Source organism: Passer montanus, unplaced genomic scaffold (genome assembly GCF_014805655.1).
Source record: "Passer montanus isolate IOZ18808 unplaced genomic scaffold, ASM1480565v1 scaffold89, whole genome shotgun sequence".
NCBI classification, from domain to species: Eukaryota; Metazoa; Chordata; class Aves; order Passeriformes; family Passeridae; genus Passer; species Passer montanus.
This window is the reverse complement of record NW_024374256.1, coordinates 700,806-720,873: the sequence shown is the minus strand read 5'-3', so window position 1 is coordinate 720,873 and position 20,068 is coordinate 700,806. Positions and strand designations below refer to the sequence as shown.

Below are 20,068 nucleotides of genomic sequence, written 5' to 3'. Positions count from 1 at the left end.
GGAAGGGATGCACAAAGCCTGGAAGGGACGCAGAAAGCCTGGGATGGGCTGGAAGGGATGCACAAGGGCTGGAAGGGATGCACAGAGCACGGACGCGTTCTCAGCCCCACGCACCGAGCCGGGAGGGCGGAGCGCTGCCGCCGTTCCGGGGCGGGCCGTGCCGTGCCGAGCCGTTCCGGGGCAGCGGGGCACGATGGCGGCCACCAAGCGGGTGCTGTACGTGGGTGAGTGGCCGGGCTGGGGCAGCCCCCCGGGGCCGGGGCCGCCGGCGGTGCCCGGTGACCGCTGGCCGCCCCGCAGGCGGGCTGGCCGAGGAGGTGGACGAGAAGGTGCTGCACGCTGCCTTCATCCCCTTCGGAGACATCACCGACATCCAGATCCCGCTGGACTACGAGACCGGTGTGTGCCCGGGGGGCTGCGGCATCCCCGGGCTGCGGGACCCCCCTTCCCCCTGGGGCCGGGGTGTCCGTGCTGCCCTGACCCCTCCGTCCGTCTGTCCGTCCTTCCTCCCCTCCAGAAAAGCACCGCGGATTCGCCTTCGTGGAGTTTGAGCTGGCAGAGGTGAGGAACCAGCAAGTGCTTGAGCCTTTGGGGTTTTGGGTCCCCTCGGGGTTTTTGCTCCCCTTGGGGTTTTTGCTCCCCTCGGGGTTTTTGTTCCCCTCGGGGTTTTTGCTCCCCTCGGGGTTTTGGGTCCCCTCGGGGTTTTGGGATGGATCCTCTTCCTGCTGCAGAAATCTGTGAGATGGTTACCCACCACAACATTCAGATGTTGTTCTGCTCTTTCAAGTTCCCACTTTTCCCATTTTCTCTCAGGCTGAAGTGCCCATTTTTCCCGTTTCCAGCCCAAATTGCTCCCCCACCACCATCCCTGGCTGGGTTTCTTGGTTTCACGGGCTGTTAATATTTGTCCTCCAATCATCTGTCCTGGGCTTTGTACAGAAATCTCTCCTCTCCCAAATGCTCATGGCAGCAATAAAACATTTCAATACAAGGAGTTAGTGAGTTTTTGGAAGATGAGACCCACATGGGGTTTGGAAACCCCACATGGATAGGGCTGGAATATAAATATATATATAAATATATATATTTATCCCATAAATGGGATAAATGGGGTTTAGGAAAACCTGGCAGTTGTCTTTATAATGAGATGCTGGAACATGGCTATGCTGGACCTTGAGAATAAATGTTAATAATGACTTTATTTTGATTTTTTTTTTTTTTGGCAGGATGCAGCAGCAGCTATTGACAACATGGTATGGACCCTGCTCCCACTCCTGCTCCCTGCTCCTTGGGGATGTGTGGCTCTGCTGCCCTGGTGGTGTGGGCTGCAGAGAGAGCAGGAGCTCTTTCCTCTGAGCTCTGCAGGGCTTTGGGGGGCACGGTGGTTTTATACCTTTTTGGTGGGCTCTGCTGTGCTTTTTTCCCCTCTGCAGAACGAGTCTGAGCTCTTTGGCAGGACAATCCGAGTGAACCTGGCCAAGCCCATGAGGATTAAAGAAGGATCATCCAGGCCTGGTGAGCTGGGGAGCAGAACACCCCTGGGCGTGCTCGGAGCTCCGGGGCCCTTTGGGTCAATTCCTGTGCTCTGACCTTTCCTTTTGTGGCCACAGTCTGGTCAGATGATGAGTGGCTGAAGAAGTTTTCAGGGAAGACTTTGGAGGAGAACAAGGAGGAGGGAGGAGCAGAGGCCCCCAAAGCAGAGGCACAGGAGGTGGGAAAAACAAAAACAACCAGAGCCATCTGCATCCCCGTTATCCCACAGCATGAGAATGCAAAGCACAGAAATGTCACCTCAAAAAAAAAACAAAAAACACTTTTTTTTTTTTCTGTTTCTTCTTTTCCTGCCCAGGACGAGCCTCCTGCCAAGAAATCCCGGGTGAACCCCCAGGTTTACATGGACATCAAGATTGGGAACAAGCCCGCGGGGCGGCTGCGGATCCTGCTGCGCTCCGACGTGGTGCCCATGACTGCAGGTGGGCAGGGGGCTCGCCTCCCTCCTGGGCACCGGGGGGGCTCAGCCCTCACCTGCCTCCCCTTTGTGCCCCCGCACGCAGAGAATTTCCGCTGCCTCTGCACCCACGAGAAGGGCTTTGGCTTCAAGGGCAGCAGCTTCCACCGCGTCATCCCCCAGTTCATGTGCCAGGCCGGAGACTTCACCAACCACAACGGCACCGGCGGCAAATCCATCTACGGCAAGAAGTTTGATGATGAAAACTTCATCCTCAAGCACACGGGGCCAGGTAAAGCCATCTCCTTTTAGAGATGGACTGGAGAGAAAACGAGCCACAACAGCTCAGCATCGTCTAGGGCTGGTTTAGCCATGTTGATAGCAGCAGCCTGAATTATAATTATAATTAATTATTATAATCTACTTGGGCCAGATTTTTCTGCCACATTCAGACCCTTGTGTCTCACCAAATGCATCGTTCCCTCTCCATCCACTTTATTTGCAGTATTGCATGAAGGAAAAACAATTTCAAAGCTGCTTTTTCTGCTTGGTTTCAAACGAGGCACGTCACAGTGTGACTGTGAAAGGCAGGAGCAAGCAAGGAGGTTTATCTCCATACAGACAGCTTTGCTGTTACTGCAGCTAAAAATAGCTGAGCATCTTTCACACTTGCAAGTGTTTCTGAGCACAATTGATTTCCAGTAGTTTCTGAGGATTTTGATCTCCAGCAGCGTTCTGTGGGACATGGGAGTGCTGGGCTGAAGGAGCAGCTCCTGAGCTCGGCCATAACTCTGCCCTCTCTGACCCCAGGGATGGTGTCCATGGCAAACTCGGGCCCAAACACCAACGGCTCCCAGTTCTTCATCACCTGTGACAAAACAGACTGGCTGGACGGGAAGCACGTGGTGTTCGGGGAGGTGACGGAGGGCATGGACGTGGTCAGGGAGATCGAGGTAGGGCAGGGCAGGGGGGCTGGGGGCAGAGCCCCCTTCCTTCCCGCCCTGAGGATTCACTCCTGGAATTCCTGCTGCTCTTCTCTGCCAGGCTCAGGGCACCAAGGATGGGAAGCCCAAGCAGAAGGTGATCATCTCGGACTGCGGGGAGTGCGCCTGAGCTCCGTGCTTGGAGGGGCTGGTGGGGGAGCCCGGCCTGGGGGGACAGCACCAGCAGGGATGGGGCACCCCAGGGACTCCCCTGCACTGCCCATCCTGCAGCTGCCACAGGAATTCCCCACCGAGGTTCCTGGGAGCAGGATTTATCCTTCCTGGGGAAATCGCTTCCCAGCCTGCGCTGCCCGAGCTGGGCTGGGCTGGTCCTGCTGCCGTGTTCTGGAGAAAATTTATGTTTGGTAAAAATAAAACCTAGTTTTGGAAATACTGAGGGCCTGGCTGCTGAATTCCCTCTGTGGGAGGCTGGTCTTTGAGCAAAGATGGGTTTTTTTTGTTGTATTTGCCCTCATCTTCATTAATCCTGTGCCTAAATCCTGGCTCCAGGGCAGGGTACCTGTGCCAGGCAGAGGAGAGCAGAGCTGAACCTCTCGTGTTTGTTGCACAGCAGCATCTCCTGGAGCTGCTTTTGGCTTTGTAGTGTCCTTTTCCAGCAGCAGAGGGAGGCACGTTCCTGGCTGGTGTCTCTCCTGTCCCAGCTCCATCTCCATCCCACAGGGAGGGAGTGGAAAACACAGGACAGGGAACACCTGGAAAGGAGGAACTCCTTGGATGATGAAGAAGAGAAAAACCCAGAGTGATGAGTCTGTAGGAAGGGATTTCCAGCCTCCAGGCTGCAGAGTGGGATAAAGCACATGGATTTGTAGTTCCTGTGGTGGGCAGCCCTGGCTCTGCCCTCGGAGGTGACCAGGAAGGGATGGATTTGGGGTTTGCAGTGAAATGATGGGAGGGATGTTTGGCTCTGAGCTTGTGCAGGTATTGGCAGGAGGGATGAGGCTGCTGAGCTGGAGAGGAAGAGCTGGTGTTGGGATTTTGGGGATGTTTGGAAGTGCTTGTGCCATTGGGGATTTGGGGTTTGCCCAGCCCAGCCCCTCACAAGTCACGGTGGTGTTTTTCCATAAGGATTGCTTTTTTTCACTGCCTGCTTTCCCAGGGTGGTTGTGAGTTTGCATTTTCTTAAAAGTGAGACAAGGTGAGATGCGAGGGTGTGATTCCTGAGAGACAAACCAGCCCAGCTTTCCCTTCCCTCGCTCCCTTTTTGTTTAAATCCCACATTTTAGAGTCAGCCCTTGCAGGCACCTGCAGAGTCCAGAGTCAGAGCAAGGCCTGGCTCTTCTCTCTGCAGGAGCACCAAATCCCTGAGCTGGATTTCGTGTGGAATTAAACACCCAGACAAGCAAAACCTTTCCTTGGGAAGCTGGGCACTGACAGTGAGCATATATTCCTTATTTTGGTGGGGTTTTATTGGGATTTTTCCCTGACTGTGCCAGGTTCTTTCCTTGTTTATTGATGTAAGGTTCCCCAGGTATCCAAGCTGAGAACGAGGACAGGCCTTTTCCTTTTCAAATCAGAGCAAATAAATAATTGAATTGTGCAAATAATCTGGGGAAGCTGCCTGGGACTGGTCACAGCCCTGCTGAGAGCCCACGGGATGGGCACAGCCTGACCTAAAACTCACATCAGGGCTCATTTTCAAGCAAATAGGTACAATTTTAGCCAATTCTGAGTCTTTTTTTCATTGCAAAAGGCCCTGTGAACAGAGCCCTGTTGTGCTGTGACATTAAAAAACAAAGAGCAAGAGAAACTCCGTGTTTACTTTCCAAACTTTGCGTTTATTTTATAACAGTGCTGTAGCTCAATATGGAGATTTTATTTTTTTTCCAGCTGGCTGAGTTTGGTGAACTTTGGGTAAACAGGAGGGGGTTAGTCAGCCAGCTACTTAATTGGCTGATGATATTTTCATTAAGGGAATTAAAAGCACTTGGGTAGAGGTGGGTTAGTGGAGAAATACACAGCTAGAAACAGCTCAGTCCCAGAGCAACCTGGATGCTGCCTCCCCCCAAAACTGCCTCCAGCTCAGGGAAAAAAATCAGAATCAGCCAAAAATCCTCTTTCCTATATATATATATATATGTTTGTATGTATCTGTGTCTCATCAAGCAGGATAAGAAAAAGGAAGTTTTATATTATTTACATCCACTTCTGGAAAGGGGTGGGAGGGGTTTATTTTTGGTTTTTATTATTATTATTATTATTATTAATGGATTTGGCTCTGGTGCAGCCCCCAAAGCTCCTCTTCCATGCATGCAGCAGAAACCCAGGGTGACATTGCTCTGGTAGGGATGGGAGGGGACACTCAGGGTGGGCATGGGACATCCAGGGACAGGAATGGCACATCCAGGGATGGGAATGGGACACACTGGAGTGGGGATGGGACATCCAGGGATGGGAATGGGATGCTCAGGAGTGGGGATGGGACATCCAGGGATGGGAATGGGACATCCAGGGATGGGAATGGGACATCCAGGGACAGGAATGGGACATCCAGGGATAGGAATGGGACATCCAGGGATGGGAATGGGACACACTGGAGTGGGGATGGGACACTCAGGGACAGGAATGGGACATCCAGGGGTGGGAGTGGAACACTCAGGGACGGGATTTGGACTCTCAGGGACGGGGATGGAACATCCAGAGACAGGAATGGGACATCCAGGGACAGGATTTGGACCCTCAGGGGTGGGGTGGGACCTGTCCCTCAGTGGCAGCCGCAGGATTTCACCACCATGTTCCGGTGCTTTTTGAGGATGACGTTGTTGTTGCTGTCGTAGTAGAGGACAGAGGTGGCACTGAGCTTGGTGGGGGCACAGCACGCCTTGGGCACGGCCTCAGGCTTCATCAGGTGGACCTGGGGGATGGATGGAGCCCGTCAGTGCCAGCAAACGTGGCTCCAGGCAACAAACCAACCAAAAAACCCTGGCTGAATGGGGGGATTATTTCCATCTTTTTGCAAAAATATTTATTCTAAACTCCAGGCAGTCCCTGCTGTGGTTTATATTGGATCAGGGCTCATGGCACTGCGTGGGCCAGGCAGCCCCTTCATTAATTTGGGATTTCAGGGCCTTTTTCTCACAAAAACAGACAAATGACTAAAAAAAACCCCATAAATCAGCACAGCACGGGTCAGGCTCCGGTGTGGGCGGGGGGCGCCGGCTGTTGTTCCAACAGAGATTCTCCACCTCAAACTTCAATCCTAAAGCCCACAGCACCTCTGTGACCAGGAGCCCGCTCTTGGACGGCTTTTCCCTGCTGGTTATCCCGCTGTTTTCCTGCGGGGCAGGGGCTGGAGGGGGCTGGCAGGACACGGGAGCCCTGGTGGCTGCCCCGACATGTGCGGTTCATTTCCAGCAGGGCAGCCGAGCTCTCCCAGCTCGGAAGTCCGGTGTTTTTGCTGCCCAACCCTGCTATTTGCAGCTCAGCCTGGGGCTGGCATGGCTCCACAGCCCTGGCTCTTCCCAGAAGGGCCGGATCCAGGTGATTCACATCCTGCCCCAGCGGCTCCGTTTTGGGAACGGCGCTGGCTTTGGGGGTGATGGGTGGGCGTAGAGGGGGAGAAAGAGCCCCTCCCTGCCCCTGCCAGGATGGTTCCCAGCCCCTGGATGGGCCCTGGAAGTTTTAATGTCAAAATTAAGCCCAGCCAGGCGACACCTTCAAAGGCTGGGCCGAGGGCTCGGCGCTCCCTGTAATTAACCGCGAGCACCGGAGCCGGGGTGGCTCTGCCATGGGGAAACCAAACACTCACAGGGCAGGAAATTCCAGAAATTAAAGCGCTGGCTGGGATGTGGGGTGGGTTTGGGAAGAAAAACAAACCCAAGGCATTAAAGCTTTCTTGCTCGGAATATGCTGAGCCCAACGTTTGGGTGCCGGGGCTGTGGATGAACCCTGGGAAGAGGCTGGAGAGGAGGATGCAGGGGTGGCACAGAGCCTTTTTGGGGACTCTGGTGTGCCCTGGGCTTGTCCCTCCTCCCCAGCTCTCTGCCAGGGGAGAGGGATCAGGAATCTGCCAGAAATGCTCAGCTTTGCCCCAGCTGCTGTGGAACTGGAGCAGGATGGTGTCAGTCAGGAAATCAAGAGGTGAGGGAGCTCTGGGATGAGGAAATCCCGCTGTTGCACCCCTCTGGTGGAGGATGAGGGCCAGAGCTCGTGCCCTCACTCTGGGTGTCTCCATGAATGCCTTGAAATTCCATATTGCAACCTCCCCTGAGCCTGTGCCGGGGGCCAGCCTGTGAGCAGCCATGCAGATGTGTGAGTGCCCATCCAGATGTGCATTCACACACCCAGATGTGCGAGCACCCACCCAGATGTGCATTCACCCACCCAGAAGTGTGAGCACCCACCCAGATGTGCATTCACCCACCCAGATGTGCATGCACCCACCCAGATGTGCATTCCCCCACTAATTCTTTATTTCAACCCAGAGCCCAGCTGCACCCTCCCCGCTGAGCCCCCTCAAGCCCAGCCGTGCCCATCCCAAAATCCCAGCTCCTCCTCGGGCGCTCCCCAGGGCTGCACTGACCAGGGACTGCAGGATGGCGTGGTTGGTGGCGTTCATGCACGAGTCCAGAGGGAATGCACACTCCCCCTCGCAGTAGTAGGCTGAGTACCCCTGTGGAGCAATCACCCAGTCCTGGAAAAAAAGTAAAAATTGGATTACATTGAGGAGTTCACCCTTTTGTGCCCCCTCATCCATTCCCCACCTGCACAAACAGCTCAGCAAGGGTTTATTTTGGTTTTTTGGATCAGCCAGGAGTGGTTCGGGGTCACTGGTGAGGTTTGGGGTTGTGGCAGTTCGTGTTTGCCTTCCCAGCTCCTGGGATGGCTTCATGGGCAGGAGCCCAGGGTGGGGGGATGGAATGATGGAGGGGTGGTTTTTTTGGTCATTTACTTCTCCCAGCACACAAGTACCAGCCAGCCAAGGTCCTGGAAGCTGACGTAGAGCTCGTGGCGCCGGCAGACCTGCCGCCCGTCCGTGGCGTGGACATCGTCTGTGGGAAAAGGGGACACGGAGCTCAGCCCTGGAACTGCCCCTCGGAGGTGGGAGACAGCCCCTGGGATTGGGATTGGCCCAGGAGAACCAAAGGAGAGGAGCCTTTGTTGCTGCACGAAGGGAAAAGCAGCTCTAGACTGGCCTGGAATTGGAACTGGAATTGATATTCCAAAATTGGGATGAAGGAATTCGGCCTTGGAAGAGCTAAACCCCAGCTGTGCTCGCTTTGAGGGTTTCCCAAACCCAGGCCTTCCTGGTTCCCCTCCTGCCTGAGCTTTCTGGAGCTGTGACACCTTCCCAGGGCTCCCAAGCCAAGGGCAATGAGGCAAAAATTCCAATATTCAGTAATCCTGACATGCTCACAAAACACCATTTCCTTGAGGGCATCCAACCCAAACCCTCTGTGCACCTCCCAAACTGCAAAAACCTCCAACCCTAAAACCTCAGAACTTTTTGCTCCGTTTCCCTCGGGCCAAGAAAATGGGGATTTCAAGGTGCTGACAAGCAGAGCCTCGTGTTCTCCGCAGGGAGATCCCTCCTCCTGCAGAAAACACCTTACCAAAAATCCCTGGGAGCTTGTTCGGGTGGGGGAGCTCGTTGGATTTCTTGGGCTGTCGCCTCCTCGGGGGTTTGGCTGCTCGTGTGACACGGGAGGGGCTGGGGCTGGCCCGGAAAAATGTCACCATGAAAGGCTGCTTGGAGCGGGGTCCCCGGCGCCCCAGGAGCCCAGCTGAGCCTGGATCCACGCTGTGCCCTGCAGGGACAGGACCATTTGGGGGTTTGTCCTCAATTAGAACTCGTTTGGTTAAAGGAGAGATTAAAAATACAGGAAATTTGCAGCAGGAGATGTGGTTTGGGGGTTGGAGCCTCCTGTTCCAGCAGGGAATGGTCACACGGGGCTGTTAAAGGGTTAAAACTGATTTTCTCCTTCACCCCAAGGAATGGATGGGGCTGGGATTCCTCCTCCCGTGGAAGAGGAGCTGCTCTTTGTGTGCCTTCCCACCTGACAAGCACTGCAGGAGCAGATTTAATCCCGTGGGGAAAAGAGGGTTAATCCTCTGCCACACACACACAGGATCCCTGCAGGTAAGGAGTTCATTAGGTATTAATGAGGTTAATTACAATCCACGCCATCAGAACCTGCAAACCCAGACTGCTGGCACCCATCAGAGCTGGAATTTTAAAACTGCGCTGAGATCAACCCCCCACCACATCCACAACCCCGAGAGGGCTCCGATTGCGGGGAGTTTGTCCCCAAACCCTGCGGGCTCACCCTCGTCTGTCTCCACGTAGAGCCGCAGCCCCAGGGTGTGTTTCTGACCCACTGACCAGTGGCTGCTGGCAGCTGTGACATCAAACACCAGCCAGCCCTCCGCGCCAGCGCGCAGCTCCTGCACATCCAGCAGCAGCAGGTCGGGTTCCCTGCAGGAGCAGGGGAAGGAGCAGGTGAGTAACAGCACCCAAAGGGCTCCAGCTGAGGGATAATCATGGGAATGACTCCTGGAGCTGTGTCCGGGCACATCCCGGCTCTCAGTGCCCCTGGCTGTGCTGGACACCACGGGGGTGTCCTGGGAAAAGCTCCCTCCCTGCCCAGGTGGAGATGCCAGGGCGTGGCACTGCCCTGGGAAGGGGTGGGAGCAGCTTCGGGTGGGGTGGGCAGGGAAAGGCTGGAGCTGGTCCCCATCCCCTCTCCATCTTCATCCCAATTCCCATCCCTTCTCCATCTTCATCCCAATTCCCATCCCCATCATCTTCATTTCCATCCCCATCACCCCGTTCCCCTCTTCATTCCCATCCCCACTCCCATTTTCAATCCCTGTCCCCATAAACCTTGTTTCCATTCCCATTTTCAATCCCTATCCCCACTAACCTTGTTTCCATCCCCATTCCTATCTTCTTCATTTCCTTCCCTGTTCACATTTTCATTCCCACTCCCATTCCCGTGCCCATCATCTCCATCCCCTGCATTCTCATCCTCTTCATTCCCATCCCCACTCCCACCTCATCTCCTTCATCCACCCCCATTCCCATCCTCTTCATTCCCTTCCCACCTCCTTCACCCTCACACCCTTTCCCACCCCATCTCCTTCATCCTCACCCCCATTCCCACCCCCTTCATCCCCACCCCATCACCTTCATCTTCATCCCCATTCCGACCTCCTTCATTCCTATCCTCATTCCCACCCCATCTCCTTCATCCCCACCCCATCACCTTCATCTTCATCCCCATTCCGACCTCCTTCCTTCCTCCCCCCATTCCCTTCCCACCTCCTTCATTCCCACACCCTTTCCCACCCCATCTCCTTCATCCTTACCCCCATCACCTTCATCTTCATCCCCATTCCGACCTCCTTCATTCCTATCCTCATTCCCACCCCATCTCCTTCATCCTCACCCCCATTCCCACCTCCTTCATCCCCACCCCATCACCTTCATCTTCATCCCCATTCCGACCTCCTTCATTCCTATCCTCATTCCCTTCCCCTCTCCTTCATCCCCATCCCAATTCCCGTTGTCTTCATTCCTTTCCCACCTCCTTCATCCTCACCCCCATTCCCATCTCCTTCATCCCCACCCCATCTCCTTCATCCTCACCCCCATTCCCACCTCCTTCATCCCCACCCCATCACCTTCATCTTCATCCCCATTCCGACCTCCTTCCTTCCTCCCCCCATTCCCTTCCCACCTCCTTCATTCCCACACCCTTTCCCACCCCATCTCCTTCATCCTTACCCCCATCACCTTCATCCTCACCCCATTCCCATCATCTTCATCCCCACCCCATCACCTTCATCCTCACCCCATTCCCACCATCCTCACCCCCATTCCCATCTCCTCCATTCCTATCCCCATTCCCTTCCCCTCTCCTTCATCCCCAGCCCATCCCCATCCTCCTGACGCCATCCCCATCACCCCACACCGTTTTCCCCGCTCCCCCCGCCCCTCCCAGCCTCCTCATCCTCGCTGACCTGCCGGGGTGCTGCCCGGCCACCTCGTAGACGCGGAGCTGGAGGCTGCAGTTGCCGTGCCTGGGCGCAGCCCGCGCTTTGTGGATGCGGAACTCGGCGGCCGTCACGGCCTCTCCCGCCGGCACCTGCGCCAGGTCGAACCTGAACTCCTTCCAGTAGGGCTTGGGGGACAGCAGGTCCCGCTCCTGCTCCACTGAGGAGAAGAACAAGGGGCTCAGAGAGCCACGCCTGGGGCCTCCCCGCTGAGCCCCCACCAAGGGGGTTTTGGGGATAAACTCGCCGGTTCTGAGCCGCTCGCCCTTGGCTGGGAGTTCCCATCTCCGGAGGGTTTGACTTCAGATCATCCTCCCCCGTTTCTGCACTTTGTTTCGCTGTAAACCCACCGGCTTCCCCTCCCAGCCCTCTTCGTTGTTAATTAAAATTTAAAGAATTAACATTAAAAGCACAAATGCTGGTTATGGAAGGAGCACAGAGAATGTGACAGGCCTTAGGGGAAAGGGGAAAAACACATTTAAAATGTTGAGGTTTTGGGGCTCAGCAGGACCACCTGGAGCAGGAATTGGGGTTTTCCAAACTTTTCTTGCAGCAGACAAGCCCAGGGCTCATCAGGGCCATCACTGGATATCACAGGTCCACAATAAAGATTTGTCCACAAGCAAAAACTTGTCCACAAATAAAAATTTTTATCCTGTGTGTTTTTGGGGAGCTGGGGGCATTATCAGGTTGCTGCCCTGTAAAAATTTCCCTCCCTTTTTCCTGAAAACACATTATTTCTCCACCACGCAGGGACAGGAAAAATCTGATTTTATTTTGTTCGTCCATAAAGAATAAACCTTCCTTTCTCTATGGTAATGCAGCCCCCACAGTTCTGCTAATGTGCAATTATTTGCTTCAAATTATTCTTTAAAAATACCCCAATCTTCCTGGTCTGAGTATAATTAAAGTTTATGATTAAATATGATTCAATGTGACTAAAGCTTCTCCTGCTTCAGGCGCAAAAGCAACGTAACCTGGCGCTTACTTTAAAACTAAACCAAATAATTAACTAAACAAAAAAAATAAACATTTAAAATGCATTTTTTAACCGATTCCAGGGGGGAAATATTCCAAATTTAACCCACCATAAGCTTGCCATTCCCATTTATACGGAGGGAGCAGCACATCCCTCCAAACCCAACACCGAGATTTTCCTTACCCGCAAATTCTTTTTCTTCTTTTTTTTTCCTCTTTTTTTTTTTTTTCCCCCTTTTTTTTTTTTTTTCCTGCTGTTGCTTTATTTTTCAAATCCCACATTGCCTCCAGCTCCTGGCCTCACCACAAGCTGTGTTCTAAAAAGAGCCCGGGGCTGGGCGGGCAGGGCGGATGCGGAGAGCGCTTCCTGCCCTGCCAGGGTGGCTGCCAGCTGGGCAGGGGGTGCTCGGGGGCCCTGACCCACCCCTGCCCCTCGGGGGGCACACGGAGCCCCCCAGCCCTCCGCAGTCCCTCGGGCTCTCCCCTCTTTTCCCTTTTTTCCACCATCCCTTCGTGGGGTGGCTTGATTTACTTATTTATTTATTTATTTATTTGTGGATTTTTGGCGCTGCCGAGGCCTCGTGGTGCTGGCAAAAATCCTGAAATTCCCCCCAAAATGCGAGCAGAGGAGTCACCTCGGGGTTTTAGCCCCCAGTGGGGGTCCCATGCTCGGTCCCCTTGGGTGTTTTTGGTCACTTTGGGTGACCCCTTTGCTCCAAAATTTTCGCCTGCAGCTGGACCCTCACCCAGGAATGGGCAGAAGGATTTTTTTTGGCAGAGCCAAGGAAGTCACAGAGATCCCACACCAGATAAAAAAGCCAAAAAGGTGATTTTTATCCCTAGAGAAGAGTGAAAGCCTCTGCTAAAACTTTTTAATGAAAATTTCCTGTTGCTGTGGAGGTGATGGAGGGGTCTGGGGGTGAAGGCAGAGGAGGGGATTTGGTGGGAGGGGAGCCCAGGGACACCTTGGCAGCAGGAGAAATGCAAAAATTAGCTGAGCTGCAATTAGCCGGGCTCCTTGATGAGCCCAGGGAGCTGGATCTGTCTGTGCTCGGGATGAAATTCTGGGAGGAATCCCTGAATTCTCTGCTGCTTCAGGGAGGAAAAAAGGGAACCCCTTTGGAGGGGGAGGACGGAAGGAGAAGCTCCCCCTCCTGTGCCACGACTGGTGGAGCTTGGGGAGGGCTCAACCCCCTCAACCCTCCCGTGTTTGCTGCTAGAATCAAAATGAGTATAAAACAGGAGCCCTGCAGTCCCCCCTGAGCAGCCAGCAGGGCTGCGGGTGCTCAGGTGCTGCTGGGGCTGTGCTGGAGGTGCCCCCCCGGTGCTTTGGGGAGCCCAGGGTGCCTGGGAACCTGCCCCTGCTTGGGCTTGACTCAGCCACACCACCAACCCTCAATTATCTGTGGGCGGATTATCCGGATTGCAGAGGAGAGGCAGGAAAAAAGCCCAACCCAAGCACTCTGCTCTCCTTTCCCCCCTCCTTTGGCATCACCCCCGGCAGCTGCTGCACCTTCCCCCAGAGCTGAGTGCCCCCCTGTGCTCCAATCACCCCCAAAAACAAAATAAAAATAAATATAAACCAATAAAAACAGCCTTGGGGCCCTTCCCTGGCAGGGGATGCCCGGCTCCATCTCAGCTGAGCCTCCTGGTGTCTCCCAGCCCCTGAGCATTCCCAGATCTGTCCCCAGATCCCACCCTTCCTCCTGCTCCCCAGGTTATTCTTAGCTGCACGTTTTTCACTGTGCACTTTCTGGGCTTCTATAAACTGGGCATCAGTAATTACCGGGCCTGGCTGCTCCCAGTGGGTCCCCATGATCATTTCAGACACCAAATTAAAAGGAAATGCCAGGATATTCAACCACATCAAGTGCTCTGGATCCTAAAATAGGCTTAAAGGAGATGCAGGGAAGATGCTGTCCTTCAAGCAGGAAAAAATAAGCTCCGGAGGATTTCTGAGGTGGGGAGGGATTCAGGAGTTATCCCAGCACATCCAGACTCCCAGTTTGCCTCCTCCAACCTCCTGGGATGAGCTCTGGCAGCTGCTGGACCCTGGGCTCAGCTCTGGGCACCCCCAGCCCAGCTGGGCACAGCCTTTCCCCTGCCCCGCACGCATCCAGCTGGGAGCACCGCGTGATCCCAGGATTTATTTGGGAAGCTTTTCCCATTAAAACACTCTCAGGGGGTCCGTGGGGGGAGCTGACACCTTGGCACAGCTCAAATGGCTGCAAAACGGAGCCAGGGGTGGGAAAATCCTGAGCCAGCTGCTGCCAGCAGCTGGATTTCAGTGGGAATTGTGTGGGGGCGAGGGCAGTGGGTGATGAATTCCCGTGTGGAGTGGAGCAGCTCTTCCCAACTCCTACAATTCAATTAAAGAGGCTGCCCTGAGCTCCCACCCCACATTTAGGGTGCCCTGAAGTGCCCGGGGCTGGTTTTGCCAAGGTGTTCTGTGTTCCTCTCCGGTGCTTCCTGGATTTTCCAGGAAGGTGTTTGGGCACAGCCTCACCTGGAACAGCCACGGGGGATCCAGCCAAGGAATCACAGCCTGCTTTGGGCTGGGAGGAACTCAAAGATCATCTAATTCCACCCCCTTGCCATGGGACACCTTGCAATGATCAGGGATGCCAGCAGGGAAAGGGGGATGTGTGTGCTGGGGGGGCTCGGGAATGCTGTGAGCCCTCACCCCCTTCCCCAGTCCCACCCTGCCCGTATCCACCACCCACAGCTGAGGAGAAATCCCAAAGCCCATCCCCACCCCGGGCTCAAAACCCCAACATCGCTCCCGGCTGTGCAGCCAGGGCACAGAGCAGCCCAGGAAAGGCCCAGGAGGAGCAGGAGGGGAGGGATGGGCACATCCACCGCCCCAGAGCTGCTGGGGCTGTCCCTGTCCCCGTCCGGGCAGGGTGGGTGCTCCGGGCAGGTTTGGCACTCCCTCTTCCCGGGACAAGGAGCGCCCTGCTCCAGCCCTGCCCAGGGACGGCTCCAAAGAGGTCCCAGTGCCCAATGGGGCACCGGCTTTGCATGTCCCACCAGGATAATTGCGCGGCTAATTAAGTATGCAAATGAGAGCTGGCCTTCTCCCACAAAAAAAACCTCCTTATTTAATTAACATGAAGGGGCTGGCGAAGCCGCAGGAATCAAAGCCATTCAAATTGAAGGCTGGAGCTTCAATTCTCCTGGCGACGGCAGGAGCGCTGGGAAGGGAGCAGTGCCCCCGTGCCCACAGCCCTGTGCCAGCAGGGGCCCCTCCCAAAGGCTCCCCCGAGCATCCCGCCGTGCTTGCCACCAAACCCGACCCCTTTAAAGCCCATTTTGGCCCTTGGGTGTTGTCCCAAGCGCTGAGGGGGTTTGGTGCTTCAGCTTTTGTCTCCGTGGCTCTCAGCTTGCCCAGGGTGCTGAACCCCACCGGTTCTCTCAGGGCTGGGTGCCTCAGCTGCGGGCACCCCAAGCACCCGGCTCTGTCCCAGGGAGGCTCCTCACACCCACGCGTGGTACAGGGGGAGTACAAATGAGTTGGGAGACGCCTCTACAGCCCCTAAACCTCCTCCCAAGGGGCAGATCCCCCCCTCCTCCAATCTCCAAGGAGGGATTCTCCCCATCCTCTGAGGTTGTGGGGGATTTTGTGCTTGGGGCAACAAACATCCCTTAAAGCACCGAGCAGGGGCAGGGACAAGCTCCATATCCGAACCCCGCTCTGCAAACCCCCCTGGGTTCAGCGGCCAGGACTGAGCCCATCCCGAGCGGCCGCGGCCCCGCTGGGATCAGCTCTGCTGCCTGGAGCTGGAGGGATGCTGGAGCCTGCTACCAGCTGGACGGGATTCCAGCAGTAATTAACAGCCTCGAGGATTTTATTTGGAGCCGTGATTCGGTGTCCCATCGAGGGTCACCCTGCTGCTGGCACCACCTTGTGCCCGCTGAGTCGGGGAGAGCCCCCCTCAGCCTCCCTCAGCTCCCCCGTGCTGCAGGACATTCCCCTTCTCCATTCCCTCTTTCTAAACGGATTTGGGATTCATCCCGGCCCCTTTCACCCCACTCCCGTGTCCCTCCCCGCCGCTCCCCGTTACCGAGCCCAGCTTTGCCAAAGAGTTCCTTATTTGAGCAAGGGCTGAGAAACCCCCCCGAGGGATGCCCGGTACCGCGGGCACGGGCCAGGAGCCGGGCTTGGGGTGGGCTCAGCCCCGTGCCCGTCCCCCCGGTGCCCCTCGGTGCCTCCCCGGCTCTGCGCTGTGTCTGCTTTGCTCCCCTCGGTCCCTCCGTGCGCCCCGGTCCTGCCTAAACCGCCTGGGTCATCCCCGTGCGCTCCGGTCGTCCCGGTGCCGCCGGGATCCTGCCTGCACATCCCGGGACCCCCGGGACCCCCCCGGTGTGCTCCGGTCCTCCCGGTGCCCGGAGCATCCCGGTGCCCCCGGTGCCTCCCGGTCCTGCCGGTGCCCCGCACATCCCGGTGCCCCCCGGTGCCCCACGGTGCCCCGCACACCCCGGTGCGCTCCGGTCCTCCCGGTGCCCCGCACATCCCGCACATCCCGACGCCCCCGGTGTCCCACGGTGCCCCCGGTGCCTCCGGTGCCCCCGGTGCCCCGCAGCCGTTCTCACCCACGTTAACGAGGCTGACCACCGTGTCCGCTCGGCTCACCACGCTGCCGGGCGGGGGGCTCTGCGTGCTGAGCCCGGTGAGCACCGGCCGCGACACCGCCGCTTCCTCGCCCTCGGCCCCGGGCACCGGCACGGCCCCGGCTCCGGCACCGGCACCGGCCCGCCCCGGCGGGGCCAGGGGAAGGGACGGTCCCTGCAGCGGCACCGCCCCGGCCCTCCCCGCCCGGTGGCTCCGGGGTACGGGGAGCATCGCTGGGCAGGAGAAGTGGCCGGGACTCAAAGCTGTGGATGCATAAATTCATGGGAACCCATGCCTGGGGATGGTTATCCTCGTGAGTACACAAAATTCATGGGAACCCATCCCGGGGATGGTTATCCTCGTGAGTACACAAAATTCATGGGAACCCATCCCTGGGGATGGTTATCCTCCTGGGCACCTAAATCTGTGGAGATATAAAAAATCCATGGGAACCCATGCCTGGGGATGGTTATCCTCGTGAGTACACAAAATTCATGGGAACCCATCCCGGGGATGGTTATCCTCGTGAGTACACAAAATTCATGGGAACCCATCCCTGGGGATGGTTATCCTCCTGGGCACCTAAATCTGTGGCCCGCAAATTCTTTTTCTTCTTTTTTTTTCCTCTTTTTTTTTCCTCGTGAGTACACAAAATTCATGGGAACCCATCCCTGGGGATGGTTATCCTCCTGGGCACCCAAAGCCATGGAGATATAAAAAATCCATGGGAACCCATCCCAGGGATGGTTATCCTCGTGAGTACACAAAATTCATGGGAACCCATCCCTGGGGATGGTTATCCTCCTGGGCACCCAAAGCTGTGGGTTCCTGGCCTCACTCACACCCAAAACCATGGCACCCACCCCAAGGGATGCTCCTGCTCCTGTGGGTGCACAAATGCACGGAGATCCCTTCCTAGGGATGCTCATGCCAGGGGCACCCACATCCATGAACATCCACACCTGGGGACACTGACCCTTGTGGGAAATGAAATCCAGGGGCAATCACCCTCACTGGCACCCAAATCCATGAATACTCAAACCTGGGACACTGACCCACCTGGGCATCCACTCCCAAGGCCACCCAAACTCTTGGACACCCGTTGCATCCCTTCTCCTCACAGGTATCCACTTCCCCGTGGGCATCCACTCCCAAGGCCACCCAAACTCTTGGACACCCCTTTGCATCCCTTCTCCTCCTCACTTCCCCACTCCACTGAGCATCTCACCAACCTCACCCTGGACCACTTAGTTTTGGGGCTGGGTGGTTCCCTGCTCCATCCCACAAGAAAACCTGGGTGCAAACACCCCTGACTTCCACAGGCACTGCCCTCCCACACGGGATAACCAGCTCCAGCTCACCCTCACAAAGCTAACACTGGGGAATAAAGCAGGAGGCAAGATCGTTTATTACCGCAAGCAATTTTAATACAAAAATGTGTCTGGTTCTTTTAAACAATTCATTGGTAGAGCTTCAGTTTTGCCTCAATTTGAAACCAATTGAGAGAATCACACAGCAACACGGTCAGAGCCGGAGAGGAACAATATTTAATAAATACAGGAGCTGTGCAGAGCCCTCGCCCCCAGCCCGTCTCCTGGTCACTTGGTCAGTTGGATTTTATTACAAAGAAAAAGGAGCGTACAAAAGCGAGACAGGACTTGCAGCGAGTGTGCTGGTGAGACTCGTTTCAAGGACAAGCAACTGTGCGTGTAAGTCCAGATTTCTCCTAGGAGCAGAGTTCACATCAATCTCAGCCTGGCTGGAAGTGGAATGACCAGTTAAATAATAAATAGGAAAAAAGAGATGCAGATAAAACAGTGATTGTGTAAGGAACGCCTCGGGGCGGGCTGGTTAAGCCATCAATCCAGAAGAATCCTTGATTTTGGAGGGCCCACCACCTCTAAGGGATGCACCCCAGTGACGCAGACCTGCAATCCTCTGGTGTGAAGCCCCTCCTCAAACCCCTCCCCAAACCCTTCACCCTCGGTTTGTTCTTTAAAAACAAAGTTGTCAGGACAGTATTTTCAAGACAGCAAAATTGTCACGGCCTTTGCTGTAGTGTGTGCAAATTTTATTAAAGTCAAACTCCGCTTTCTTCAGATAAAACCACATAGCTTTAAAAAAAATGGAAACATAAGCCCCAAGTCCCCTCACCTCATGTTTCTCTGGTTGAGGTATCTGTGATTTACAAAAAGAGAGTTCCTTGAACACTGCAGGATTCAGGTCTTTGCTTTTAAATATAATTTACCTTGCTGAGACAGCAAGTTAAGTTTATAAAGATGCATTTAGGAAACAATCCTAAAAGATAAAGCAGGTTCACACCCTGCACCGCGCAGAAATCCTATTTATATTTTAGTTTTTCTTTACACTTTCACATCTTGACCTTTTTTTTTTTGCTTCCTTTTTTTTTTTAAATCTTTTTCTTGATTTTTTTTTCTTTCTCTCCCACATTTCAGTTTTCCAGGCCCCTCTCTAAACAGGGGTCACCGAGAGACAATTTTTTTATCTACATAAATATTCACATGAAAATAGTAACTTACAAAAAAAGAAAAAGAAAAATAAAACAAAAAAAAACAAAACAAAAAAAACCCCAAATAAGGCAGCTTCATAACACAACTTTTCTTTTACACTTTTAACAATATAGTTTCTCCCATTTAGAATAAATATACATCCAATGTACGGAGCAGGGTTAAAAACTGGACACAGGTCGGGTGCTTTGCTTTTTTTTTTTTGTTCTGTTAGTTTTTCCTTCCTCTCTCCCAGCTGGTACAGCATTATCTCTTAGGGCCTGGCGTTTTTGGGGTGGCAGCGGGCGCTTTCTTGGACATGGTGGGGATTTTGGAGGGCTTGGCGGCGCGGCGCGCGCCGGCGGCGCTGCTCTCCGAGGTGTCCGAGCAGGCCGACTGCGTCTCCAGCAGCTCCAAGTCCGAGGCGTCGCTGCCGCGCCGGCTGCTGGCCCTGCTCCCCGTGCGGCTCCCGGCGCGGCTCGTGGGGCGGCTGGCTGCCTTCTTGGGGTCTGCAGGGAGGCCCGCAAAGCGTCAGAGGGGAGGGCTGCTCTCCCCGCTGCCCTGAGGTTTGTTCCCCCAATGTCCTTTTTCCTCCCGATGCCCTGAGGTTTGTTCCCCCAATGTTCTTTTTCCTCCCGATGCCCTGAGGTTTGTTCCTCTGATCCCCCTTGTTCCTCCCGATGCCCTAAGGTTTGTTCCTCCCGATGTCCTTTTTTCTCCTGATGCCCTGAGGTTTGTTCCCCTGATCCCCCTTGCTCCAATGCCCTAAGGTTTGTTCCTCCCGATGTCCTTTTTTCTCCTGATGCCCTGAGGTTTGTTCCCCTGATCCCCCTTGCTCCAATGCCCTAAGGTTTGTTCCTCCTGATGCCCTAAAGTTTGCTCCTCTTGATGCCCTGATGTTTGTTCCCCCGATGTCCCTTTTCCTCCCGATGCCCTAAGGTTTGTTCCTCCCAATGCTCTAAGGTTTGTTCCTCCCGATGCCCTAAGGTTTGTTCCTCCCAATGTCCTTTTTCCTCCTGATGACCTA

At 55.0% G+C, this 20,068-nt stretch overlaps 3 protein-coding genes across 24 annotated transcripts in view; 1 reads left to right on the top strand and 2 right to left on the bottom strand.

Annotated features, from left to right (window-relative positions):
* Window positions 1-154: 154 nt before the first annotated feature.
* On the top strand, window positions 155-3,325 carry PPIE (peptidylprolyl isomerase E). The gene is made up of 10 exons (XM_039733711.1): window positions 155-224; window positions 301-399; window positions 518-561; window positions 1,227-1,253; window positions 1,434-1,515; window positions 1,611-1,711; window positions 1,850-1,973; window positions 2,055-2,240; window positions 2,759-2,901; window positions 2,993-3,325. The coding sequence occupies exons 1-10, from the start codon at window positions 194-196 to the stop codon at window positions 3,059-3,061; spliced, it is 906 nt and encodes a 301-aa protein (XP_039589645.1). The 5' UTR covers window positions 155-193; the 3' UTR covers window positions 3,062-3,325.
* Window positions 3,326-5,541: 2,216 nt separating this feature from the next.
* On the bottom strand, window positions 5,542-16,765 carry LOC120513816 (bone morphogenetic protein 8A-like). Its single transcript, XM_039733570.1, has 7 exons — window positions 16,516-16,765; window positions 10,912-11,104; window positions 9,216-9,364; window positions 8,502-8,696; window positions 7,861-7,940; window positions 7,472-7,582; window positions 5,542-5,803 (listed from the first exon to the last, which is right to left on the bottom strand). The coding sequence occupies exons 1-7, from the start codon at window positions 16,763-16,765 to the stop codon at window positions 5,654-5,656; spliced, it is 1,128 nt and encodes a 375-aa protein (XP_039589504.1). The 3' UTR covers window positions 5,542-5,653.
* A 1,159-nt stretch (window positions 16,766-17,924) lies between these two features.
* Window positions 17,925-20,068, bottom strand: part of MACF1 (microtubule actin crosslinking factor 1) — a 138,369-nt gene continuing 136,225 nt past the window's right edge. For 21 of the 22 annotated variants that reach the window (XM_039733486.1, XM_039733479.1, XM_039733488.1 and 18 more), the window contains one exon: window positions 17,925-19,550. In XM_039733486.1, the coding sequence (XP_039589420.1) occupies window positions 19,309-19,550 (242 nt within the window). In that variant the 3' untranslated portion in view covers window positions 17,925-19,308. The remainder of the gene's footprint in view (window positions 19,551-20,068) is intronic. The other variant, XM_039733492.1, reaches the window with a different exon arrangement.